General features: G+C 41.4%; 1 protein-coding gene across 7 annotated transcripts in view; it reads left to right on the forward strand.

The window, feature by feature from the left end:
• The window catches only part of Rapgef2 (Rap guanine nucleotide exchange factor 2), a 227,014-nt gene that overhangs the window by 181,373 nt on the left and 17,978 nt on the right, over positions 1-27,663 (forward strand). For 6 of the 7 annotated variants that reach the window (XM_021157687.3, XM_029474996.2, XM_029474999.2 and 3 more), the window contains 16 exons: positions 3,842-4,019; positions 8,062-8,198; positions 8,928-9,086; positions 12,405-12,557; positions 12,921-13,085; positions 14,251-14,358; positions 14,450-14,653; positions 14,753-14,861; positions 15,298-15,544; positions 18,618-18,775; positions 19,337-19,577; positions 21,261-21,644; positions 23,721-23,932; positions 24,019-24,142; positions 24,697-24,720; positions 26,051-26,274. In XM_021157687.3, coding sequence (XP_021013346.2) covers positions 3,842-4,019; positions 8,062-8,198; positions 8,928-9,086; positions 12,405-12,557; positions 12,921-13,085; positions 14,251-14,358; positions 14,450-14,653; positions 14,753-14,861; positions 15,298-15,544; positions 18,618-18,775; positions 19,337-19,577; positions 21,261-21,644; positions 23,721-23,932; positions 24,019-24,142; positions 24,697-24,720; positions 26,051-26,274 — 2,827 coding nt within the window. The remainder of the gene's footprint in view (positions 1-3,841; positions 4,020-8,061; positions 8,199-8,927; positions 9,087-12,404; positions 12,558-12,920; positions 13,086-14,250; positions 14,359-14,449; positions 14,654-14,752; positions 14,862-15,297; positions 15,545-18,617; positions 18,776-19,336; positions 19,578-21,260; positions 21,645-23,720; positions 23,933-24,018; positions 24,143-24,696; positions 24,721-26,050; positions 26,275-27,663) is intronic. The other variant, XM_029474997.2, reaches the window with a different exon arrangement.

Raw genomic sequence — 27,663 nt, forward strand, 5'->3', positions numbered from 1 at the left:
GTGTCTACCCCTCTCTCTGTTTCTCTGTCTCTCTCCCCATGCCTCCCTCCCTGCCTCCCCTTGTGTTTGTGTGATATATATGCAAAGACCAGAAGACACTAGATCACTAGATCCCCTGGAACTAGAATTATAGAAGGTTTTTTATTTGAGGGAATGCTGGGAATATAATTCAGGTTCTCTGGAAATAGAGCAAGCATTCTTAACCACTGAACCACCTTTCTATTCCATCAAAAATATTTCTAAAAGCATTTTTTTTTTTTTTTGCTTTTACAGAGATCATTTTGGGAAAGTCATGCACATTCCGTTAATACTGTGTATTATGATTTCACACAGGAGAAATATTATGCACACTTTACAAAGTATCTTGCTTGGCTCCTTAAAAATTGTCACATTAGATGACAATAAAAAGTTCCTTTCTTAAAAATACTCAGAATCATTGATATGTTCAGGAAAATTTCTTTTCTTTTTTTAATTACTAAAAATAAGTGAATAATTGCAATACTGTGTACAGGACATTCAAATCCTAAATTTAATAGATTTATGAAATTAATTTTCTTTTTAAAGGTTAAACACAAACTTCTCTGTAATTTAATGGTCTTATAGAGACATTATTGATATGTTGTGTTGTATTTCAAACAACCAAAAACGTATTTTTAAAATGTTTTATTAGTGACAAATGCCTTGGTAAGTTCCTGAATGTTTGAGACTTATTAGTTTACAATAAGAAATATAATTTCTGGTCTGGAGAGATGACTCAGCAGTTAAGACCACATGCAGCCCTTGCAGAGGGTCCAGGTTTGATTCGCAGCAACCACATAGTGGCTCCCAACTGTCTGTAGCTCCAGTCATAAGGCATCTGACACTGTCTGTAGCTCCATTCCCAAGGCATCTGACACTTTCTTCCAACCTCCATGGACACTAGGCATGTACATGGTACACAGACATACACACAGGGAAAACACCCATACACATAAAATAAAATATATAAATTAAAATAAGCCTTTTCTTCTTTAAATCGGAAAAAGAAAAAGGGAAAGAAATATTTCTGCTTCTTTAAGAATGTCTTTCGAAGTCACTTTGGCTCATTAAGCTTCCTTTGAACGTAACTCTGTAAAAGGCAGTCATATCAAATATCAGCAGGTGTGACAAGATCGGGGTGAGCTCAACTCCCATACATGTTTATTGCCCATCCCAGGGCTCCTTTCTGCTCAGGAGAGCTCTGCAGTATCTACTTCAGTCTGGGGCTTGGAGAGATGGCCTAGTGGTTGAGATCACATGATGCTCAATCATGAGGTAACTGATTCAGATCCCTGTACCCACATGACAAGCTGAGTATCCAATAAATGCCTGTAGCTTCAGTTTCAAGGGACCTGGGGCCCTCTTCTGGCTTCTGTGTGTACATACAACCTGACAAGCATTCATACACATACATAGACATGTAAACACATACAATATAAAATAAAAGTCTTTAAAATTCTTCATTTGTTCTTTTCCCTTGGTTTTACTTTAAAATGCCAAGTAAATTTGTTGTGAATCTGTTGTTCACAATAATACAACATTTAATGCATTTTGTTTTAAGGAAGCCATATTATATTCACCAATCCAATAGTATTTAAGAGAACATTAATTTTTAAATATTAACAAGCATGCAAATCTATATTAGGCTAAGTACTTAGGAGGATGTAAGCCTTTTTCTTTGTTTTTTAGACAGATATACTCAGACTGCCCTTTAAATATGAAGTATCTGTGAGTTTAGAATAGCAATTTAAAGACCTGCAGTAATCTGCAGGGTAAGTGTAGCTTGGAAGAAATTAGAAAATAGCCAGTATTCTACTTAAATACATATACATAAGTATTTAAGTACATATGTATAATTAAATATGTATACATAGGTATACTTAAGTAATACATATGTATGTGTATGTATTAATACATATACATATATACACACATATATACATATACACATATATAAGCTATGGTAATCCTAGTGGATATGAGATTATATATCGTGATTTTTATTTGCATTTTTCTAATAATTAAAGATGTTGATCATCCCTTCATATATTTATTGGATACGTGATTATCTTCTTTGGATAAATGTGTGTGTGTCTCTGTGTGTGTGTGTGTGTGTGTCTGCATATAACACTAATTTGAACTGTTTTAAAGATTTTATTACAAATGTAAAATTTAGTGCTCGATCTATGGTACTCATGCCATGTAGAGTCACTTTTTTATTGGTGAGTGTGGTAGCTCAGGCCTGTAAGCCCAGCATTCTAGAGGCTGAAACAGGAATTTGAGTCTGAACCCACGAGTTTGAGGCTAACGAGCAATATATAGCAAGACTTTGTACCTCATATAAAGAATGGGGGTGGGGTGGGGTCTTAAATTATTTTATTTGCTTTCTTAACTGTTCTGCTAATTTCATGAGCATAAGAAAATGATTAAGATGCTGAAGTTAGACTTCCTGGATTCTCGGCTCACTTTGTGGTTCAGCAGTAGCATGACCTTGACATTGGGGCAAAGACCTTTATTTAGGTTTAGAAAACAATGGGAGATAAAGACTCTCCTTAAGCTCTCCTTAGAAGGATTAAATGAGATAATGTGTATAGTGCTTCTAGCATTGCCTGGCATAGTAAAGTATTCAGTGCTGGTCTGTTATTAAATTCAATATTTTACACTCAATATTTAAAATTTACCATTGTCCAATTCTGAAATATCTTTGAACATCATGTGAGCTGTGATTTTAAGCTGCTGAACTTTATAATGTTTCTTACTAAGTTTTTATAATATGTCTTCCTAAGTTTACTTTCTCGGGTGAAAAAGGCATTAATGATATTTAAAGTCGATGCAATTAATATGTATGTAAATTCATTCTCAGTATGCAGAAGCAGTTAGTGAATTCCATGGCTACAAAACAAGGGTTAGGATTAGGGTTTGATGGATACACTGGGACAATAAATCACTAAAGACTGGACTCACCTGAAGGATAGCTGTCTCTAGTCTTCAGATTGGGTGGAAAGCCATTTGAAATCAGTGATTTTGGTAGCTAAGAGAGTATTCAGTTAACTTGTGTTTCTAACTTGCAGTCAAATTGTTAATTTAGCTTTGTGCTAATGAAACAGAAGAGTCTTCTTCCAGGGTGGGTAGGGGTGTGTGTGTGTGTGTGTGTGTGTATGTGTGTCTGTGGGTAGGTGTGTGTGTGTCTGTGTTTGTGTCTGTGGGTAGGTGTGTGTGTGTGTGTGTGTGTCTGTGTGTGTGTGTGTGATATACAATATCTATATATCCTTCTCTCTATATATGTATATTTATAGTATACACACATCCTTCTGCCCTGTTGAGTGATTTGAAATTCAAGTGGCCATTGAAACAATCCAGATAGTTGTGTGTGATTATCAAGCTACCTTCAACTTATGACTCCTACTTTCAAGAAGACCAGCTGAGGCAAAATAGTTCTGTCATCCTCTATGCAGTCCTCCTAGAGAAGGGATCACTCCAAATAGTAAATCGTTACCCTCTTAGTGTAAGTCATCTCTTTTAAAAACAAAGTGAAAACCAATACTGTCTTTTTTACTTCATAGTTTTCTCTGCATTTCTTATAGTAAATCCTAATTTCTGAGGCAAAGATTATTCTGCCCATAATGTTAATAGGAAACACAGCTGCTTGTCTTCTAAGCTTCCTCTCATGTTGGGGCATAGCTACTGTTGATGCTGGCTCTCAACTGTAGAGAAGTAAATACTGCCAATTATGGTGAGCCGTAGTTGTTCTTAGTGCTTGAGCATACCATAGGTTGACTGTCTTCCAGTGGTTCCTAAAGTCTGCTTTTGCATCTGATTTAAGGCCACGGAGAGCGAGGCCGGTGACATGGACCTGAGTGGACTGCCAGAGACGGCAGTTGACTCTGAGGATGACGATGATGAGGAAGACATCGAGAGAGCATCAGACCCTCTGATGAGCAGGGACATCGTGAGGGACTGCCTGGAGAAGGACCCGATAGACAGGACTGACGATGACATTGGTAAGTGCCCAAGGCTGCACCCTTTAAACAGGCAGAAAGACTGAGAGGCAAGCACGGATGTAATTCAGCCCGAGTCTGGAAGGTTTGTAAAGCCCGGCGTCTCAGGATCCCCAACCCTGAAGAGTGGCTGCAGAACCCTTCCAGCTCCGTGTGAAACGATTTGTTGGGTCTCACTCAGCTAGTATCTACAAATAAAACTGAAAGTGAAACTTCTTATAAAAACCCATTCACATAACATTTATCTTAGCTTAATTTCTGACCCCTTCTCTTTAAGTTAAAAGTAGTCTTAACACAGTATTACTTTCAGTAATTGTCTTACAAGCCTTATTCCATGAGTAAACATTAGCTTAATGTTAGTTGACAAAATGGAAACTGTAACAGTCCTGTAAGTGGTTGGCTTATGCTTATGTGTGAGGAAGAAAATAGCAAAGCTGAGGTAGTTAGCCTGTGAGCTGTGGAGGTGAGATTTTCTTCTTTCTGTCTAGTCTATAATTTTTTTTTCTATTAAGATGATGATGATGATGATGACGATGATGCAGTGGGATTTGTTTATTTGCTTGTTTTATTTTAGGCAGGTTTTCTTAAATGCCCCTCACTGGCATCAAACCTATTATCCTTCTGCTTCAGCCTCATAAGTGAAGGGGCTATAAGTAACGTATTGGTTGGATTTTTATTTTTTTCTTATTTACTTGACACAATCTGGATGTATTTGGGAGGAGGCAATTGTAACTGAGAAGATTCATCTGTAAGGTCAGCCTGTAGGCAAGTGTGTATGTGTGTGGGGGGGGGGCACTTTCTTCGTTGGATGATTAATGTCAGAGGGCCACCCCGACTGCAGACAGTGCCCCTCTGGGTGGTGGTCATAGGATGTATAAGAAAGCAGGCTAACTTGATGTCAGAATATGTGCCTAGTCTTTCTGTAGCTAGTTATACTGTATTTGGTTGATGCTCTTTTCAGAGGGGAGATGAAGGAGGGGGCAGTTTGGAGGAAAGGGAAGCTAGTGGGAGAGATGAGGTGGGGGAATTGCTATCAGGATGTAATCTGTGAGAGAATAGATGAAAGGAAAGAAGAAAAGCAAGCCAGTAAGCAGCCCTCCTCCATGGCGTCTCTTCAGTCAGGCCTCCGGGTGCCTGCCCTGACTTCTTTCAGTGGTGAAGCATGACCTGGGAGTTGTAAGGTGAAGTTAAAACCCCTAACTAAGGCAGAAGTGGGCACCAGGATTGAGGTATTTCTATGACAGACCTGAGCATGTTGAGGGGAGAGCTGTGGAAAGAGTTTGGACCACTGGACTAGAAAGTCATGGAGCTTCATGAGATATTGTGTGTGGTGGTAACCCTTTGCAGGTGTTCCTGAACTACTGTATAGGAAAGTGGACTGAGCAAGCCATGGGAGCAAGCCAGCAAGACGTGTTACTCCACACAGGGGTGTTCCTGCCTCCAGCCAGAGAAACCGGTTTGTGCTGGTTGAGGCCTGAAGTGCCCCTCAAAATTAAAACCATTAGGGGAGTTATGTCTCCCTTCTAATAGGAGCAAGACTTGTTTCCTTAATAGTAGCTTTGCGTTTGAATACACATCCAACTCTGACCTTTTTTTGTGTAAGATTCTAGGTGATCACCAGGGTCATTTCCCACCCAGTTCTAGGGTCTGTAAGTACCTCTGCCAATCACAGGCGACTTGTGTGTTATGCCCTTTCACTAACTCTTGAAGCCAGTACATGTTTGAAGGAGAATTCAGTGAGAAGGATCCTGGTGAATCTATGAGTTTAGGTTTCCTAACACGTGAAACATGAAATGTGTTTATCTGCTGGGTCTCCGAGGTCCCACCCGTTGCTGAAAGGAAGTGGTTCTATTTAGAGGCAACCTCCACAGAAGGAGGCAGAAGGTTGCGCCAGGGGAATGGTGGTCATGCAGTTTGGCTTCCTCGGGTCAGACATATCATCTGTTTCCAATTGCTACTATTCTTGTTCTAGGCCAACATTACAAACAAATCTATCTACTATCATTTTTAGTAAAAGTCTATATGTTCAACATACCATCTTATTTTAGAGTGCTTTCCATGGGCATTTTAAAAGCTTAAATACTGCTTTATAAATGCATTGATCTGAAGGCCTCCTTTTTGTAAACTGACTGGTACACCTTCTCTTTTTAATGTGTTAATTTTAGAATGGTTGTAAGAATTTAAAATTAAAGTATGTATAGTATGTCTATTGTTCCTAGAAACGTAGGACTGACTTAGTATCTGGAAAATCTTTCTGAGATTCCTGGAAAGCAAGCGCCCTTCATAGTCCTACAAATAAACGCAACGCTGGCTGGCTGGCTTCTAATGGGAGCATCTCTGCGATGGCTAACCTTTATTTGATAACATTACTCAGCAGCGAAGTGACAGAGCTGATGTGGGTGCTCGCATGCACAAATGAGCATTTAAGTTAAAGTTGATGAAATTGCTGATATTTTTTAAGAACTGCAAAAGAAAACAACTCCTCCTTGGATTCCCAACAATCACTGGATGTGTGTCCTTGTCTCAGTTATTTTGAAGAAAATGAATTTATCATAGTTGGTTTTGCTCCACAAACCATGCCTTTTAGATAGGAGGTATTTAGTGGTTGTGGCTTTTGTGATGTGGGTGCTGAGAATTGAGCTCAGGCCCTTTGCAAGAGCAGTGCATGCTTTTTAACTCCTAACGCCCTCTCCAGTCCCTGAATATGGTATTTCAACTGAATCTGGGAATGGTTTACATTTAGTATTAGACCCTTTATCTCTCTTTAACCTTTGTTCTTACATATGATGTAGACATTTCCTATCCAGTTCTATTTTTTAATGCTAGTGTCTGTTCACAAACATTATTTGAGTAGAAATCTTATCAAGAAACAAATGAACATGGATAGTTTAAAGTCATTCTCGAAGCACTGGTGATACTGCCTAGTAGTGGAGTACTTGCCCAGTGCATGCAAGGCCTTAACAAGAAAGGCATAATCCATTTAAAATAATATTTATTAGTAAAACATTTTATAGTCTTTCATTTCTAGTCATACATGGAGTAATACTTGATTTCCACTATTGTCTAAGCATATATTTAAACCCGGGATGTTTCTGAAAAATTTTATTGTCTCCTATTTTTCTTATAGTTATTGAACTTTGCAGTAAACCTTGAGAAGATTGTCATATCAGACAGAATCAGTGGGTACCACCTACCACTGATTACCAGAGCCACCCATGTATTGAAGCCTAGGGTTTGAGATACAGAGCTAGTCAGTCTTGGCATTACCTACCCAAGATAGAGAAGCCCTTCAGTCTGTCTTCCTGGAATATTTCTTTCTTCTTTTTTTCTTCTTCTTCTTTTTCTTTTTTATTAGATATTTTCTTCATTCACATTTCAAATGCTATCCCAAAAGTCCCCTATACCCTCCCCTCCCTCCCCAACCCACCCACTCCCGCTTTCTGGTCCTGGCATTCCCCTGTACTGGGGAATATGATCTTTGTAAGACCCCTCTCCCATTGATGGCCCATTAGGCCATCCTCTGCCACATGTGCAGCTAGAGACACAGCTCTGGGGGGATTTTTGTGCTTCCTCTTTAAGGACTTCTACCTGTTTAGCTGTGTTCTCCTGTATTTCTTTGAGTTGTTAATGTCCTTCTTAAAAATCCTCTATCCACATCATGAGATATGATTTTATATACAAATCTTGCTTTTCAGGTATGTTGGGGTATCCAGGACTGACTGAGGTGGGAGTGCTGGGTTCTGATGATGCTGAGTGGTCTTGGTTTCTGTTAGTAAGATTCTTACGTTTGCCTTTCGCCATCTGGTAATCTCTGGAGTTAGTTGTTATAGTTGTCTCTGGGTGGAGCTTGTTTGTTCCTCCTGTGATTCTGTTAGCCTCTGTCAGCAGTCCTGGGAGTCCAGCTCTCTCCTGAGTCTCAGTGGTCAGAGCACTCTCTGCAGGCAAGCTCTCCTCTTGCAGGGAAGGCACACAGAGGTCTGGAGCTCAGCTCAGTATTTCTTTCTGAAGATGTGTTTTCAGTACAAATTACGGTTTTACCTTTCAGAACAACTACTGGAATTTATGCACCAGCTGCCAGCCTTTGCCAATATGACGATGTCAGTAAGACGGGAGCTCTGTGCCGTGATGGTGTTTGCAGTGGTGGAAAGAGCTGGAACCATTGTGTTAAACGACGGAGAAGAGGTCAGCAGGGGTTTCTACCACCTAGAAAGCTCGAGGATCAGTGACACCCAGACAAAACCTTGTTCCTGTCTTTAACTCTTACGAACTTAGCAGGGACGAGTTTGAGTAGATGGAAACTGGTGTCCACTCAAACATTCCCTTACTCATCCAAGATCCATTCTTCTATTTTTCATGTGCCACCATGGCATGCAGTGCCGCTGGAGATTTTGATTTTGCTTGATCTCGAGGCTCAAACTTGGAGCCGTTCACACGGTAGGCAGGCACTTCACCCTGAGGTACACAGCCATCCTGAGACTCTGTGATGTATTAGCTTTTTAGTTTCTGACCGTACATCATAAATTCACTGCCTCTCATAGAAACAAAATGATGTTTGTATGGAAGCCATGATGAACATTTTATCTTCTTTACATTCCCTTTGATATATAGATAAATTTTCTCATGTGTCATTTTAGAGAATATTGAATGTTTTTAAATGATTTTACTCTGTGCTGTGTCTAAAAATTGTGTGTGTGTGTGTGTGTGTGTGTGTGTGTGTGTGTGTGTGAGAGAGAGAGAGAGAGAGAGAGAGAGAGAGCGCGAGAGAGCACTTGTTTGATAAACAGTTAAGATTCTTCAGGTAATTTGTTCCATCTTCAAGATAGGAGATCCCAGATTCTAGTTTAGGACACGTCTAGCATTGAAGCCAGGTGATCACAGTGTTACCTTCGGTTTTGTTTTTTTTTTCCTCAGCTGGATTCCTGGTCAGTGATTCTCAACGGTTCCGTGGAGGTGACATATCCAGATGGGAAAGCAGAAATTCTGTGCATGGGAAACAGCTTTGGTGTTTCACCCACCATGGACAAAGAATACATGAAAGGAGTCATGAGGACCAAGGTGGATGACTGCCAGGTATGAGATGTATGGCATTGCTGATCTGACCCTCAGTAATGAACACCTTGAAACCACGTGAACCCCCAGCACTGCTCAGACGGCTGTGGCCTCATTGCCTCATTGCCTCTTGTCTTCCATAGGAATTTTAAGACTGTTTTGTATTGCTGTGAAAACTTCACTTTAATCTTGATTGGAGTTGCACTGAATCTACTGGCTAGCCATTGTCACAATCCTGATTCTTCCAGTCCAAAACCATCTTTCCATCTTAGTGCTTTCAGATCATTTCTTTGTTGATTTAAAGCTTACAGTAGAGAGATCTTTACATCCTTGTTTAGGTTTTTCATGTGCCCCTCCACCCCCTACCCCTGTTATTTGTTGGTATTTTTATTTGTGTGTTTGTTTTGCTTTGTTGTTTTTTAGGCCCTGTGAATGGAATCATTTCTCTCATTCCTTTTCCAGTTAGTTTGTTGCTGGTTAAGGAAGGCTTAATCATTTCCGTGTACTAATTTTGCATCCTACTGCTTTACTGAGTGTTTACTTGTTTTAATGGTTTTCTGGTGGACTCTTCGGGGCCTTTAATAAATAGAATTGTATTATTGCGAATAGAGACTTCTTTCTTTGCTGTTTGTATCTCGGTGATTTGCTTTTCTTGTCTTATTGCTTTAGCCAAGACTTCCAATACTGTATTGCATAAAATCAGAGAAGATGGGCAGCATTGCCTTGTTTGTGATTTTATTGGAAATGTTTGACTTTCTGACATCAAATATAATATTGGCTGTAGGTTTGTCAAATACGGTTTTTATTATGTTCAGATTTGTTGCTTCTATTCTGAGCTTTCATTAAATTATTTTTTTATTGAAAATAATTTTTCCCCTCTCCCAACTTTTCCCAGATCCTCACAACCTCCCTACCTCCCAACTCTTTGTCTCTCTTTAGAAACAAATCAAAACCCCCTAAAAACAAAAACCGTAATATGCAAGCAAAAGACCGGTAAGACTACTCCCTAACACACACACACACACACACACAAACCTGGCCTCTCCGTGTGCACAAGCCGTGGAGTATGACCATGGAGTACTAACTATTTGATAAGATCCTGCTGTTAACTTTTTCTACTAGGAGCAATACAAATTAATACAAATCAGTAACAATCTGAAATATAATAAATACCTGACTTCATCTGTGACTTTTTTTTTTTTTTTTTTTTTTTTGCTTTTGCTTTCAAAATTAATTTACTTTCAGGGACTTTTCACAAATCAAAGGGACATTAAATACTCTGGCCCTTTATGTCTTGACACTGGTTCTTTGCTCATAATATTCTATTCAGTTTGGTAGAGGGGGGATGAAGGTGTAGGGATGGGGAGGAAAATATTGGCTCTTTTTTTTTTTTACAATTCTTTTTATTATATATTTTCTTCATTTACAATTTAAATGCTATCCCAAAAGTCCCCTACCTTTCCCCCTACCCTGCTCCCCAGCCCATCCACACCCGATTCCTGGCCCTGGTATTCCTCTGTACTGGGGTGTATAGTCTTCACAAGACCAAGGGCCTCTCCTCCCATTGATGGCTGACTAGGCCATATTCTGCTACATATGCAGCTAGAGACACGAGCTCGGGGGTTACTGGTTAGTTCATATTGTTGTTCCTCCTATAGGGTTACAGAGCCCTTCAGCTCCTTGGATATTTTCTCTAGCTCTTCCATTGGGGGCCCTGTGTTTCATCCAATAATGACTGTGAGCATCTACTTCTATATTTGCCAGGCTCTGGCATAGCCTCACAAGAGACAGCTATATCAGGGTCCTGTCAGCAAAATCTTGCTGGCATATGCAATAGTGTCTGCATTTGGTGGCTAATTATGGTATGGATCCCTGGGTGGGGCAGTCTCTGGATGGTCCTTCCTTCTGTCTTGGCTCCAAACTTTGTCTCTTTAACTCTTTCCGTGAATATTTTGTTCCCCATTCTAAGGAGGGATGAAGTATCCACACTTCGGTCTTCCTTCTTCTTGAGTTTCATGAGTTTTGCAAATTGTATCTTGGGTATTCTAAGTTTCTGGGTTAATATCCGCTTATCAGTGAGTACATATCTAATGACTTCTTTTGTGATTGGGTTACCTCACTCAGGATGATATCCTCCAGATACATCCATTTGCCTAAGAATTTCATAAATTCATTGTTTTTAATAGCTGAGTAGTACTCCATTGTGTAAATGTACCACATTTCCTGTATCCATTCCTCTGTTGAGGGACATCTGGGTTCTTTCCAGCTTCTGGCTATTATAAATAAGGCTGCTATGAACATAGTGGAGCATGTGTTTTTATTACCAGTTGGAACATCTTTTGGGAATATGCCTAGGAGAGGTAGTGCTGGATCCTCCAGTAGTACTATGTCCAATTTTCTGAGGAACCGCCAGACTGATTTCCAGAGTGGTTGTACCAGCTTGCAATCCCACCAACAATGGAGGAGTGTTCTTTTTTCTCCACATCCTCACCAGCATCTGCTTTCACCTGAATTTTTGATCTTAGCCATTCTGACTGGTGTGAGGTGGAATCTCAGGGTTGTTTTGATTTGCATTTCCCTGATGATTAAGGATGTTGAACATGTTTTCAGGTGCTTCTCAGCCCTTCGGTATTCCTCAGTTGAGAATTCTTTGTTTAGCTCTGTGCCCCAATTTTTAATGGGGTTATTTGAATTTCTGGAGTCCAGCTTCTTGAGTTCTTTGTATATATTGGATATTAGTCCCCTATCAGATTTAGGATTGGTTAAAATCCTTTCCCAATCTGTTGGTGGCCTTTTTGTCTTATTGAAGCTGTCTTTTGTCTTACAGAAGCTTTGCAGTTTCATGAGGTCCCATCTGCATCTGTGACATTCTTTAAAGCAGGAGAGTTTCTAATATTGTTGTCCGTGTATGTGATTAGCACAGATGCATATTTACTCCAGCATGCAGATGTTAGAATCTCTTCATCTCTAAAACCACTGATTTTTATATTTAACATTTTCAAAATGTCTAAAGTCAAGTAGTAATTGTTTTATTATGTTTGCCCTAGGATTATCTTTCTCTCTACCACTGTCTTCTAACGAAAAAATGAAAGAGGGCTTTTGAGATTTTAGATTGTTAGATTTTTGAATCTAAAATATAAATTAAATGAGAGAGAGAGAGAGAGAGAGAGGACGAACCAAGGAGGAAATGCATTAAAAGTAGGAAAGTCTGAGGGTTCATTCCTGCATTGATTTAGAAAGTAGGAGAACGACAGGGGGAAATGGCAGAATTAATTAAAACTGAATTATTAGGCAGGTAGGTCTTTTGCAAGCACTAATATGTGACCCATTTTATTCCAGTTTGTCTGCATTGCCCAGCAAGATTACTGCCGTATTTTGAACCAAGTAGAAAAGAACATGCAAAAAGTTGAGGAGGAAGGAGAGATTGTAATGGTGAAGGAGCACCGAGAACTTGATCGGACTGGAACCAGGAAGGGCCACATCGTCATCAAGGTAAGATTTGTCCCTTCCAAAGCGGGCAGGAGAAAGCTGTGCCGGTCAGTTTCTCCTGACCCACCCCCCCCCCCATTCCCCCTTTCTAAATCTTTTAGGTTGCCATGCAGAGTAGTGGGTTTCATTGTGGCGTGTGCATACATAGTTGTCATTAAATTCCATTCTCATTCATTCCCCTCCCTGTTTCCTCTGCCATCGAGCATGATATCTAGTCCTGGTTACTGGTGGATAAATGGCCACTGACTAGGTCTTATCTGACTTGCTACCTAGCCTGTTTTATGTGAAAGGTTTGACATGGGATGGGGGCGGGGGAGCGTATCACTGATCCACTCATAGTGGTGACTAGACCTTTTATTGCCGCAGGGCACCTCAGAGAGGCTGACCATGCATTTGGTGGAAGAGCATTCTGTAGTGGATCCAACATTCATAGAAGACTTCCTGTTGACATACCGGACTTTCCTTTCCAGCCCAATGGAAGTGGGCAAGAAGTTATTGGAGTGGTTCAATGACCCGAGCCTCAGGGATAAGGTTGGAAATGCATTCTATTCTAGCCCCCTAAATGTGAACTACTAGAAAATAAAATTTGGGACATCAGTTATCTTCAGATTAATGTAACGAAATATGAGAACTTTCTTCTTAAGCAAAACGACAAAAATAACTGATGCAGATATTCTTATAGATTTCTATGGTCTCAGTCTCAAAAATACCTTTTTACTTTAAATTCGAGGCCAATATGTGGTTCTCTTGGGAATGCGGTAAGACCTAAGTAGATGTCTGCATGGCACAGACTCTGCATCCTGGTTTGGTGGGCAGTGTGTGCCTGGTGGACATTAGAGGTTTGGTGGCAATGGAACAGCTTGTCCTCCTGTGCTGCTGAAGGCCTGGGACCTTCTTCTGATCTGACCATCGAGCCTGTCAGCTTCGGTCAGAGTGTTGGCTCCTCCCTTTCCCAGCCTTTCCCTCTCGGATCTTTCCGGATTATTACTATTGTTTTCCTAATCTAGTCTGCCCTTAGAGTTTGTAGTTTCTGTCTGATTTTGTACTAACATTTTTTGTTTTTATTACAAGTTTGCTGTTATTTAGACTTCTGTTAAATATGTTTCAAAATAAAACAATGTAGGTTAAATATCTCCACAGATTTAAAGATCCAGGGCAAAGCAATATCAGTCAGTACGTAAAATATATGTTTTGAGAAGGTCACTTTTTTTGTCGTGTGCACATGCATATGCATTGGGAGGCCAGAGGTCAACATTGGTTATCTTCCACTCTTACTCTCTACCTTATTTTCCGAGACAGAGTCTCTCACCAAATCTAGAGTTCACTGTTGTGGACTAGATTATCTAGCCAGTGAGTCCCTAGGGTCCTCCTGTCTCCACCCAGTCCCACCTTCCACCCCTAGTGCTGCAGCTACAGGCACACTACAGGCATACCTGCCTTTTTAAGTGGACGCTGTGGTGAACATGGGTCCTCATGCTTGAATAGCAAGTCTCTTTATCAACTGAGCATCTCAGCAGTTCCTACGGTCATTTTTACAAGTATAAAATCCATGTTTAAGGGCTTATTTTTATTCATTTTCATGCTCAATATTATTAAAATGTTTAAAAAGGTCTATTTTTAAAGTGGTTTAAATCACAAATCTTTAGCACTAACAACAACAACATCAAAAATGTACTGACCTTAATTGCTTTCATAGGTGACGCGGGTAGTATTACTGTGGGTGAATAATCACTTCAATGACTTTGAAGGAGATCCTGCAATGACTCGATTTCTGGAAGAATTTGAAAATAATCTGGAAAGAGAGGTAATATTTGTGAGCCTTTATGAGTAGTGTGTCAAGTTTCTCTTCCTCTGCATATCCTGGACTTAATGCGACTCTTCTTGAATTCTCGTAGAAAATGGGTGGACATCTAAGGCTGTTAAACATTGCATGTGCAGCTAAAGCCAAACGAAGACTGATGACGTTAACAAAGCCTTCCCGGGAAGCCCCTCTGCCCTTCATCTTACTGGGAGGCTCTGAAAAGGGCTTTGGCATCTTCGTGGACAGCGTTGACTCGTGTAGCAAAGCCACCGAAGCAGGCTTGAAGCGCGGGGATCAGGTGAGAGGGAAGACTCAGCTCTGGGTACATGGGAATTTCAGAGCCCCTTTGCTTCAGTCAGTGAGGATGTTGACTTTAATTTAATAACTTCATTTTTAGATATTAGAAGTGAATGGTCAAAATTTTGAAAATATCCAACTTTCAAAGGCAATGGAAATTCTCAGAAATAACACACACCTGTCCATCACTGTGAAAACCAACTTATTTGGTAAGTATTCTGCAAACTCTGACTCTCAGAGTTGTGCTCTGTTTTTGTTTTTTATATTTAGATCTTAATCCTGGACAAAGTAATTTCTGTGAATAGTAGAACTTGTAAGGATTCTAGTATTTTCTAGGGCTATGCTAAAATGCATAATACAGAATTCTTTATGTCTGTATGCAATTACATTCAGATAAAAAGCATCATTTTGAAGAGCATGGTATAAATTTATTGAGCAGTCCAGCCTGCCTTCTGTTGATGAGTACAGTCATCTTGAAGGTGGCAGGGTGTCTGTCTTTTCTTAGGCTCATCTGGATAAAGACTAGGTTTGCTATAGGTTTTAGTATTTATAACTCATCTGTACTTCTTAAGTATTTGCAAGCTCCACTGGTAGGCTGCCATTGTTTCTGCTTGTGGCTGATAGTTTGCGGCATTCCTGTTTTAGTATTTAAAGAACTTCTGACGAGATTGTCTGAAGAGAAAAGAAACGGTGCCCCTCACCTCCCTAAAATCGGGGACATCAAGAAGGCCAGCCGCTACTCCATACCGGATCTTGCTGTAGATGTAGAACAGGTGATAGGCCTCGAGAAGGTCAACAAGAAAAGCAAAGCTAATACCGTGGGAGGAAGAAACAAGCTGAAGAAAATACTCGACAAGACCCGGATCAGCATCTTACCTCAGAAACCATACAAGTATGTGAAGTTGTTTTCAGCACCTTGTTTTAGTGCGTTCCATAGAAGGATGTACAGAAGCGGCTTGGTGTAGTGAATGCTTCCCCAGGAGTCTAGGAAATGTCTCTTCAGCAGAGTGTCTTAGGAGCATGCGTAGACAGTTGAGTCTGCTTGGCTCTGCTTTCACTCGAGGCAGTTGAACCTCTCTACATTTGAGCTTCCTACAGAGGTGTGTTGACATCCCGAATGCCCCATGACTTAGCTGCTTCTGTGGTTCTTAGTGTCCCGCCATAACATCTCCTCTTTGCTCACCAGCCATTGCTTCTTCCAGGCGCCCCTGTTTATCACAACTATTCCCCGCTACTTCAGTAACTTAACTGTGAGAAGACATCGGTAACCAGCCTCAGGCCTCTTTCCCTTCTCCTCAGGTCCACTAGCGTTAGCATGTCAAAAGCATTCTTGTATTTATTCTTGGATGCGTATGCCTGTCAGAAGCACAGGCGACTCAAGCTTCAGCTATCCCTGAACTTGCTGGGCTTTGCTTGTTTGTTCTTCCCTGTAGATTTTGGGTTTAATGCTCTTTATAAAGCTCAGTTGCCAGCAATCAAAATTTTAATAATCTATTTCCCAAACTAAATTGAAAAGATAAAGCTTATTTATTTCTCTGATAATTTAATGGCTCTAAAGTGAAGCAATAAATAGAGGCATTCAAAGGCTGAAGAGAGGGTCCAGTGCTTAAAGTGCTTGCCCCCGAACTACGAAGACTTGGTTGGGTTGAGATCCAGCAGTATCGTAAGCTAGGTATGGTCTCTCCTACGCCTGTAACCACAGGACTGTGGATGACAGACACAAGCGGGTTGATCAGGAAACTGGAGGATCTGCTCTATTATAATTGCCTTGATTTAGTTCTGACTGCCGCGTCAGCTTTGTTAGACCTCAGCAAGGGTATGTAGTTCTGAGGGAGAGCCTAGGGCCTTGACCGTGCTAAGTGGTTCACCACTGATCCAGGTGCCCACTTTTGTTACTGTGTTTAACAAAACCATAACCTAGTCAGTTCGTAGAATCTCCTAGTTATAATACACTTGTTCCTTTTTACCCTTTACAAAGCCGAGGTACTAGAGACTCACAGATTGGCCCACAAGTGGCCACTAAGCAGATTTTCTATAAGCAGAAAGGAGTCTGTAGCCATCAGCAATGTACATGTTTTTATGGAGAATGTACATGAGCTATTGTGTAACAGGGTGCACATATGATGTGCATACAGCAAGAAACAGGTCAGGAGCATAACAGAATTCAAATTGGGATGCTAAGTAGGTTGATCAGGAAAGCCCAATGAACCCTAGAGGAAGAAAAGATTAGTCAACAGTCTTTAAAATCAACAGACTTGTTTTAGTAACAGTGAGCCAGTTGGGGAGGCTAGACAAGAGGACATGCCAAAGAGGGACATTTCTTAGTTAGATTTTTCATAAAACATGCAATATTTTAGTCAAGGCATAGCCTTGTGTCTGTGGGTATCGAGGTACAGGAGAGGCATAGAGAAGCAGAGTGAGTTTCAGTTTATTACATAAGGTATGGGAAAATGTTGCGGCAAGAAACACTCTGCTAGGTGTGCCTGGAGAGGGCCAATGCTCACAGCCAGCTCTGCCAGTGACTGACCTGGTCAGACATGCCTTGATTTTACCCACACGAATTGTGTTAACTTATATATCACATCTCTCTCTTTTTTTGGGGGGGGGGGGTGTTCGAGACAGGGTTTCTCTGTAGAGCCCCAGCTGTCCTGGAACTCACTCTGTAGATCAGACTGGCCTTGAACTCAGAAATCCGCCTACCTCTGCCTCCTGAGTGCTGGGATTAAAGGAGTGCGCCACCATGCCCAGCCAAATCTCATATTTTTGGCAGACATTTATGTGATTGAAAAATAAGACTCTACTAATGTAAAGACTTTTATCATGCACAGAACATTAATATTTCAGGTTTTTATATGCCCAACTGTGCGTGTGCATGCTTAAACAGAACTTTGTTTTTGTGCCAGGCTCTTCTATATGCGAAGGAGAATTTACACTAAAATTGTCTTGAGATACCCAATTTATATCCCAAATTTAGTGGATTTCTGTTTTGTTTCAAAGTATTTGTGGAATTAGACATTTGTATATAATCTAGTTATTTTTTTATTGTATACTTGTTTTATTGTATGCTTTCTTTTGGAAACACTTGACCTTTCAATCAAGCAATAATTTTATATGTTGTCAAGTTGTGTTATAAGTGTTATCCTCAAGTAAAGTGTGGTGGTCCATGCTTAAAATCCTAGTTCAAGAGGCTCTAGAGCCATGGCCCTCCCCAGCCATGTTGCAAGATGCTGCACAAACCCACAAGTGGCCACTAAGCAGATTTTCTATAAGCAGAAAGGAGTCTGTAGCCATCAGCAATGCACATGTTTTTATGGAGAATTTAAACATGTGACTATAAACCTTGCAGAGAATTAGAAGCGAGTCACTGCGTTTGCACTGCCCGTCCTTCCAAGCCCGCAGTGTGGTCATGCACACTGCACGATCACATTCTGTCACTGAGAGATGGGGTCTGTGTCAGGGTGCCCTCACACTTGGACTCCACGGTAGTTTGTTCTGCTACCTACAAGAGTGTGAGTAGGGCAGTTTCGGTTTCCGTCCCCCTTTCTTTTTCCTCAGTTCCTCATCATGAGGAGGATCAGATCATGAAGCCGCTGTCTGGGTTGTTGCCCAGCTCTTGGCACAGTGAACTCAAGTGGATTTTTTTCCCGTGTACTTTGTCTTAGGTTCATTTCCATTCCCTCAGTCAGATATAGCAGCACATTTCCTCTTCTGTGTTTTTGTACTAAAAAAAAAAAAATAATGGTTATAGTTATAACTTATTAAAAAGACAGTTTGTAGAGAAACCTACTAACTGTTTAAAAGATAATAAACTGGACTGAATATGTTTCGCATCATGAGCCTTAACAGTTTTCAGTATTTTTTACATTAATTGCAAGTCTAAGTGAAAATGGCTTATTTCACGATCTGTAGTGACTTAGAGCCTTTACCTTGCTAATAATTTATTTTTAAAAATCTGTTCTTTTCAGTGATATTGGGATTGGTCAGTCTCAAGATGATAGCATCGTAGGACTAAGGCAGAGCAAGCACATCCCAGCTGCCCTGCCAGTCAGTGGAACGCTGTCCTCCAGTAACCCTGACTTGCTGCAGTCACACCACCGGATTCTGGACTTCAGCACTACTCCTGGTGAGCGCCACAGCCTTTCTGCCAGTTCATAGACCTTTCCTTTCAGATGCAGTAGTGACATTGTATGCATGTTTGGCGGTTGGGCGTGGATGGTCTATTGTTCACCAAGATTCAGAACAAACCTCAGACTCAACGCTGGGACTAGTTCTTGTAGTATTCTGAAAACCATTCTGATGTGGTTAAACCTTTGATAAAATGAAGAATAACGTACTCTATACTTATTACTAAGTTATACCTAGTAAATAAATCAGGAGGCATATTTTTGGTAAGCTAAATGGGCTTTTCTTTATAATGAAGATTACCTGTAGATGGAAATTTTTTGATACTCTCATAAATGCATATACGTGCTCATTTTGATATGTGTTTTTTTTTATATTTTGTATGTGCTCGTGTGTAAAACTCATGCACTTGTCTTTTAACAATGCAGTTATCAGTGAGGGAAATGTGGCTTTTCATGTAGCATGTCACAACTCTGTCAGGGAGGGAGATGGTGTGTTACTCTAATCACATTGCCATCTAGTAACATTTATTCTGCTTCTGTGTGGCTTCTCCTTCCCCTAGACTTGCCAGATCAGGTACTGAGAGTTTTCAAGGCTGACCAACAAAGCAGGTACATCATGATCAGTAAGGACACCACAGCAAAGGAAGTAGTCATCCAGGCCATCAGAGAGTTTGCTGTCACTGCCACCCCAGAGCAATATTCCCTCTGTGAGGTCTCAGTCACACCAGAAGGAGTTATCAAACAACGCCGACTCCCAGATCAGCTTTCCAAGCTTGCCGACAGGATACAACTGAGTGGAAGGTACAGTCTGTCACACCGGAGTTCTTCCTTCTCCAAGCCCGCATCCTCGAAGAGACTAGCCCGGTGCTGTTGCCATTGCTTTGTTCTTACAATGGTTAAACTTGAACCCAAGGCCTTGCCAACTGAGCACTCTCAGGGAAATCAGTCACATGAATAACTTGGGTTCTTTGTTTGCTTGCTTTTTGTTTTTCCCCCCTTCTAATTTTCTTTAGAATGTCATTGTTCTTGAGTTTTACATGGTATAAGTTTAAACCATGACTTTCTAACCTTGTGTTTTCAACTTGTGATTAAAACTCCCTTGCCTGTCATGTCTCTTCCCAGCCCCAACACTAATAACACTTCTTAGGGGGTCAGAGGCAAGGAGTCCCCTGCATATACACGGATAGATCTGTAATCCTGCAGATCTCTACTGGGTTTCAGCTTTGTTCTTCCCACTCATCACTCAGGAGAGCCTGGGCATCAGAGGAAGCACAATGGAGAACATTAGTCTGTACCCATCAAGGCACAGGCCATCTATTATCTGTCCTAAATGTCTTGTGAAGTGTGTAAAGGACCAGTTAGTAGGACCCTCACTCTGCTTGCTCTGTGTTCCTAGAGTTTCATGTGGAGAAGGCATCTGCCTGCCAAAAAGTGGGGAGAGAAAAGCTAAAGAGCAAATATGGGGTTCCTATTTTCAGTGAGTTCCTTAAAAAGGTTACAGTACCATCCATATTGACCAGCCATTTGTCTGCAAATGCCTGCTTGCTATTCTGACAAATTGGGGTGACACCTCCCACTTCCCTAGAAAATCTAGATATTTGAAAGTTAAAACCTTGAAGTAGGAGAGATGACGTAGCAGTTAGGAGGGGACCTGGGTTCTGTTTCTAGCACCCATGCAATGGATGGCAGTCATCTAGTTCCGGGGTAGATTCTATACCTTCTTCTGACTCCTGAGAGCACTAGGGATACATGTGGTACACATACATGCATGCAGGCAAGACAGTCACATGTAAAACAAATCTATAAAAATCTGTTTTAAGATCAAATAGAGGAAAACAAACTGCTTTGGGTGTCTCCTCTCCCAATAGTGAGTGTGTATGTGTATGTGTGTGTGTGTATGTATGTGTGTGATGTGTTTGTATGGCCACATATTCTGCAGTAAGTGTGTGGAGGTCATATAACAACTTTGTAGCCCCAGATCTCTTAGTTTGATGAGTATCTGCCTGCTGAGCCATCCCACAAGCTCAGTTATTAAGTCTTCTAAGCATTAAATAAATAAGTCAACTTCATTTGAGCTAGTGTAGACCCAGCAATCGGCAGATTCCCTCTTCACTAGGAAACTGAGCTATGACCTTGAGTTGATGTTTATTTATTTAACCTGGTAAATAGCTCTCTTCTGTCACCTTTGGCAAACAAGCTAAAAGTATTTCAGTGAGGGGGGCGGGGGGGGGGGGTGGGTTGTGGGGAGAACACACTACAGAACTGGCACAAAGGAATTCCCCGTGGCTTGCTCAGTTCTGCTTACCTAGTGGTGCTGTGAGCTGGTGACACTGGGGTGGTGTCTGTACTGCCCATGATGGATGAAAAGAACTCTTACATCATTCTCTTAGTCCTCCCCCACCCAGGGAGCTAGCAATGTTCCCTTTAGGAGTCCCACAGGCTTGCTGCTCAGGTTGACATCTGAAGAGCTTCTGTTTCTTTCAGGTATTATCTGAAAAACAACATGGAAACAGAAACGCTTTGCTCAGATGAAGATGCCCAGGAGCTGCTGCGAGAGAGCCAGATCTCCCTTCTGCAGCTCAGCACCGTGGAGGTTGCCACGCAGCTCTCCATGAGGAACTTTGAGCTCTTCCGCAACATCGAGCCTACTGAATACATAGATGATTTGTTTAAACTCAAATCGAAAACCAGCTGTGCCAACCTGAAGAAATTTGAGGAAGTCATTAACCAGGAAACATTCTGGGTGGCTTCTGAAATCCTGCGGGAAACAAACCAGCTGAAGAGGATGAAGATCATTAAGCATTTCATCAAGATTGCCTTGCACTGCAGGGAATGCAAGAATTTTAACTCCATGTTTGCAATCATCAGGTAAGAGGGTCTGTCCTAGGTGAAACTGACTTTATATATGTATATATATATATATGAATGATAGATTATATATTATACATTATATAATTATATATATTATATATTTGTACACACATATATAATATATATATCAGTGTCAGAACACCATGTAATTACAGATATATATTAGTTCATAATTGACTCTCTGTGTGTGTGTGTGTGTGTGTGTGTGTGTATGTGTTTTGTTGGTTCTGTACAGCCTCATGTACACTAAGACATAAGATGTAAGTGATTCAACAAGCAATTCTTTATTTCTGATTCAAAATCTTAGTTCTCTCTTCAGAGGCTGGTGGGTTGTGATGGTTTGTACATTCTCTGCCCCAGGGAATGGCACTATTAGGAGGTGTAGTTTTGTTGGAGTGGGTGTGTCACTGTGGGTGTGGGCTTTAAAACCCTCATCCTAGCTGCCTGGAAGCCTGTATTCTGCTAGCAGCCATCAGATGAAGCTGTAGAAATATCAGCTCTTCCTGCACCATGCCTGCCTGGATACTGCCATGTTCCCACCTTGATGATAATGGACTGAACCTCTGAACCTATAAGCCAGCCCCATTTAAATGTCCTTAGAAGAGTTGCCTTGATCATAGTGTCTATTCACAGCAGTAAAACCCTAAAATAAAAGTGTTGCAGCAGGCTCTCTCTGCAGTAGCCCAGGCTGGCATACAACTCAGAATCCTGTTTCTCATCTCCTGGGATTACACATGTTGCCACCACACCCTCCTCTATTTCTTATAACTTAAACTTTCTTGATGGCTGGGGAGAGGGCTCTGTGAGTAAAGAGCTTACTGTGCACGGTCTTCATACTCATGGCTAGTATAATTTTTATGATGGAATATTTACCCAATCTTTGTTTTTGCAAGTACTTGTGATGAGCCACATGCTGGACTGTGTTTATGAGTCTGCTGCAAAAGGAATTGTCATGTCAGACTCTGAACTTTACATCTTATAATTATATTTAAATTAAATAGATTTAAAGCTTTAAATCTAATAAAAATCAAACATGTTTATCAAAATAGGACCTATTACAGTCAAAGTATGCTTATCAGTAAGAAATAGATTTGTTTTTTCCAAAAATCTGTGTTTCAGGATTCAACTACGTCTTAATATTTTCCTCATCCAGATGGTTGTAGAAGCATTTTCCCTACAAAAATTGTGGTAGAAGTCAGGCTAGTGTGGTGGATGAAGGTCAACTTTTAGACCAGTTGAACTTTTGTTCAACTTTGGAAGCAATGTATATCATATGGTTGAATGTTGTCATGGAGACGAGTCAGGCCCTTTCTGTTGACCAGTGCTGGATGAAGGCATTGCATGTTTTAGTTGGTGTATCTCGTGATTAGTTGAACGTACTTCTTGGATGTGATAGTTTTAGCCAGGATTCAAAAAGCTGTAGTGGGTCAGACTAGCAGCAGACCACCTAGTGGTGGCCATGACTTATTTGGTACAAGTTTAGTTTGGGAAGTACTTCGGAGTTATGTCTAGGTCCAGGCACAGAGTTGGTCATTACTGACCATCATATTCAACCTTTATCACATGACACAGTCTGATGAAGAAATAGTTCATTTGTTATTGCAGAAAACAAACAAAACAGAAGGGCCAGCCACTAAAGGCAGCAGCTACCAAGCCTGGTCACCAGAGTTTAATCCCTGGACCCACATGTTAGAAGGGAGACCTGGCTCCTGGAATTTGTCTTCTCACCTTCATATGCTTGCTGGGATAACCTCCAAGACACACATACTCACATGCATGGAATGGTGAATGAAGGAATGAATGAACGAACGAACGAACATATGAATGAATGAATGAATGAATGAATGAATATTAAAAATGTTAAGAACATAAACAGAAGTATAAAGGCAAGTGGTTTGTCCCTTGCCCAGTTTTAGCTGCCACTCCATCCCTAGTCAGGATTGGCACGAACCCTTGGGCGTTGTATAAGTTCCCATGCACGTGAAGCTCACACACAGAGGTGTCGCCTTGTACGTCCTCCTTTGTTTTAGTGAGCATCATTTCATCCTATCTCTCTTCTCTGCTCCCCCTCAGTGGCCTAAACCTGGCACCAGTGGCAAGACTACGAACCACCTGGGAAAAGCTTCCCAATAAATATGAAAAGCTGTTCCAGGACCTGCAAGACCTGTTTGATCCTTCCAGAAACATGGCAAAGTACCGCAATGTCCTGAGTGGGCAGAACTTACAGCCTCCTGTCATTCCCCTGTTCCCTGTCATCAAGAAGGACCTCACGTTTCTCCATGAGGGTGAGCGCAGGTGGGCACTGTCTGTCCTGGTGGGTAACTCAGAATGGACACTGTGTGACTTCTCGTCCCTCCTCTGTTAATATCAGGAAATGACTCAAAAGTAGACGGACTGGTCAACTTTGAGAAGCTGAGGATGATTGCAAAAGAAATCCGTCACGTTGGCCGGATGGCATCAGTCAACATGGACCCTGCCCTTATGTTCAGGACTCGGTACGTGAGTTCTTGGCCATGGCATGTGTCGGGTAAAAAGGTTAAAGTGAGCTTGCCCACGGTAAGGAAAAGCTGAATAGTTAGATAGGAGTCATTTTATGATGTGCTGAGACAGTCGCCTTCAAGCTTCCGTTTGTGGTGCTGTCTCTGAATTGGATCCAGGGTGTATATGACAGTAGTGCCAGCAGCTTGTCCTTCAGACAGTTTTAGTGAATGTTGGGTATAATGTTTACTTCTTATTGTCAGACCACTGAAGTGCAGAGTTAAAGCTTGTAATCGGTAGCCCTAGCTGGAGCCGAATTGTCATAATGTCCATACACTGTGTTCATCTGTCGGTGCAGTAAGCAGTGGTTAGCTCAGTGGAGGGAAGCAACAAAATTGTAGTCCTCTAAGCCAGAGAGATGTATGTAGTGGATGTGTGCGAGGTGACTATGCAGTTAATGTCTGTGGGCTTCTAGAACTGCTTGTCCAGAAGTCTGGTCCTTTCTTTCTGAGCTTGTGATCTTTCTGTCTCTTTCTACACCCGTGCTTCAATCTCCGTGGCTCCCTTACAGGAAGAAGAAGTGGCGGAGTCTGGGGTAAGTGGCAGAGCCTTTGCACGCTCAATTCTTGCTCATCTTGCCGTGCCGTTGTTTTCTTACCTGCTCTGTGTTCTGAAGCTTTGCTGCTTTTTTTTTTGTCCTTAACCCTCTTGCTCTATCAGAATTTCAGATGCAAACTGACTTCAGATTTAATCTGTTGGGGCATTCCTGAAGTCAGGTCCACCAGAGCTGTGAAATGATTGCTATCATTCTGGGAAAATGTAGACGAGACATATTTCTCGGCTGCCTGAAAGATTGTATTGTAACACAATTTGTGTGTTTTGAAATGAAAAAGCTTAAGAAGCTGGGGAGGGAAGCATGCTCTTAGAAGGTAGAAATTGTGCGACTCAATAAGCCCTACCTATTGCACAGATGCAGGAGTGGGGTCAGGCACCCTCACGCCTTAAAACCAAAGTTTCTACAGCTCAACTAACTACTGTTTTCATTCTATATGAATCAGCCCCCTTCAAAAATAATTCCTAACAATTCATGTACTAAATAGTTTCCATAATAAATGTTTACATTTGCATGATCGTTGTATTAACAGATTTACTGTTTTAAAAACTCACCACATTCGGGCTGGAGAGATGGCTCAGAGGTTAAGAGCACTGACTGCTCTTCCAAAGGTCCTGAGTTCAAATCCCAGCAGCCAAACCATCTATAATGAGATCTGATGCCCTCTTCTTGTGCTTCTGAAGACAGCTACAGTATACTTACAGATGATAATAAATAAATCTTTAAGCCGGAGGGAGCGGGGCTGACCAGAGTGAGCAGAGGTCCTGAATTCAAATTCCCAGCAACCACATGATGGCTCACAACCATCAGTACAGCTACAGTGTACTCATATACATAAAATAAATAAATAAATTAATTAATTAAAAAAAAAAAACTCACCACATTCGTTCGACCCACAGAGAAAGAACACAGTTGTGAACAGTGTAGCTGGGTTTAATGAAACCTATATAAAATACCCCCATTAAGTAAAGCAAGTTTCGTTTCGTAAATTGTCACTGTGGTCTCTCCGTATCCTTGCACACGCTTTTATATGCAATTATGTTTTCTGGCTTCTGTGAGAGAACGGACTTTGAATGCTCTGTGAGATGAAAAGTAGAATTTACTGGTAGGAGCAGAACATATGGCAAAGATATTTATGTCTTTGTATTATGTATAATTTCTTTTAAACTCTTATTCTGGACTCCCCTGGAGCAGTTTACTAGAGTGGGGCACGGGGCCTTTCAAGCAGAGAGTCTTTACCCAAGTCTGGCAGTTCTGGTAGATCAGCCTGTAAGTGCTCCAGAGAGTTGCAGGCTCGTTTTTCATCTTCCAGGTCCCTGAGTCAGGGCAGTGCAAACGCCACAGTGCTGGATGTTGCTCAGACAGGCGGCCATAAAAAGCGGGTACGCCGTAGTTCCTTCCTCAATGCCAAAAAGCTGTATGAAGATGCCCAGATGGCTCGGAAAGTGAAGCAGTACCTGTCCAACCTGGAGCTGGAGATGGATGAGGAGACTCTTCAGACACTGTCGCTGCAGTGTGAACCAGCAACCAGCACACGTGAGTGCCTCCCCAAATCATCTGCAGACTGTTCCGATGTTCAGACGTGTGATGGTGAGGGTCAAATGGGAGCATGTGATGGGTCTTCGTGTCCACTTAAGTTAGTGTGGTAAAGGGACACTGAGCTCACACCTTGCTTTGGCTTTATCTGACACAGCCAGCACCACAAGCAAGAGACACAGAGGAGATTGTGGCTCCTGTTGCCATGCGTTTTTTTCCCTCGCAGAAGAACTCCTAAAGTGATGGGCAGCATGGTTATAGGGATTATCAGGTCAGGGGAGTACAGTACTATGTGTGCTGGCCACTGGGTCTTCCTCGGCTCTGACAACATCCAGCACCTGCCCACTAAAGCAGGGATCCTCCTACACAGCACACCACATCTTAGCCTGATGTATAGGTTCTAATAACTGGCCAGGCTATGAATCACATTTAGTGGTACACATCTACAGTTCCGTCTTCCAAGGAAGCTGAGGAGGCTGGAGGGCCGTGTGAACCCAGGTTTCAGTTTCCACCCTGAACAACCTAGTGACACAAAACTGTTAAAAATGAAAAATAAAAAATGTAGCCCACCTTTACGTGGAACGCTTTCCTTTGTGTCTATTTTATTTTATAAGATTAAAGCATTTTGCTTTTGGGACACTTTGGGAACTGCTATGGGCAAATCTGAATTTCACCGTCTTGATAATTTAAATGTGAGATAGACAACTTGAGAAGATCACGTGATTCAGTTGACCCCGGGCATGAGTCTGGGGAGATGACTTAGTGGCTAAGATCACTCACTGCTCTTGCAGGGGGTTTGAGTACCATTCTCCGCATACATAATGGTTCACAACAGCAAGCACTCATGATCTAGGGGAATCCTATGTCCCGTTGTGCACCCATTGCCCATCTGCACCCATGACACTGTAAAGGCCCCGTGTGACACGGCTAAGAGCTTGCATAGATGGGCAGCTTGAGTTTCCTAACCGTGGTCTCTAGGGTGTGGTGTCAGTGAGTTATGTGTGTGAAGCTCCCACGGCACTTAGTGCTCCTGTAAACTGCCTCCTGCTGTACAATACCTAAGCAGCACTAGCCACTGTTTGCTCAAAGACAATGCTCCATCCTTGGAGCATTTGATATTAAGTATGTTACAGTTAACGAAGTATCTCAGATGTGGCAATGAGATTTGAGCCATTTTAAAACAACTCTTGATTTCCCTATTTTGGTTTTTATCATGTTTTATTTATTTATTTATTTATTTATTTATTTATTTATTTTCGAGACAGGGTTTCTGTGTACAGCCCTGGCTGTCCTGGAACTCACTTTGTAGACCAGGCTGGCTTAGAACTCAGAAATCCGCCTGCCTCTATCATGTTTTTTTAAACGTTTATTTATTTATAATAATAGTGT

Source organism: Mus caroli, unplaced genomic scaffold (assembly GCF_978045245.1).
Source record: "Mus caroli unplaced genomic scaffold, Mus_caroli_1 scaffold_3, whole genome shotgun sequence".
In the NCBI taxonomy this organism is placed as follows: domain Eukaryota; kingdom Metazoa; phylum Chordata; class Mammalia; order Rodentia; family Muridae; genus Mus; species Mus caroli.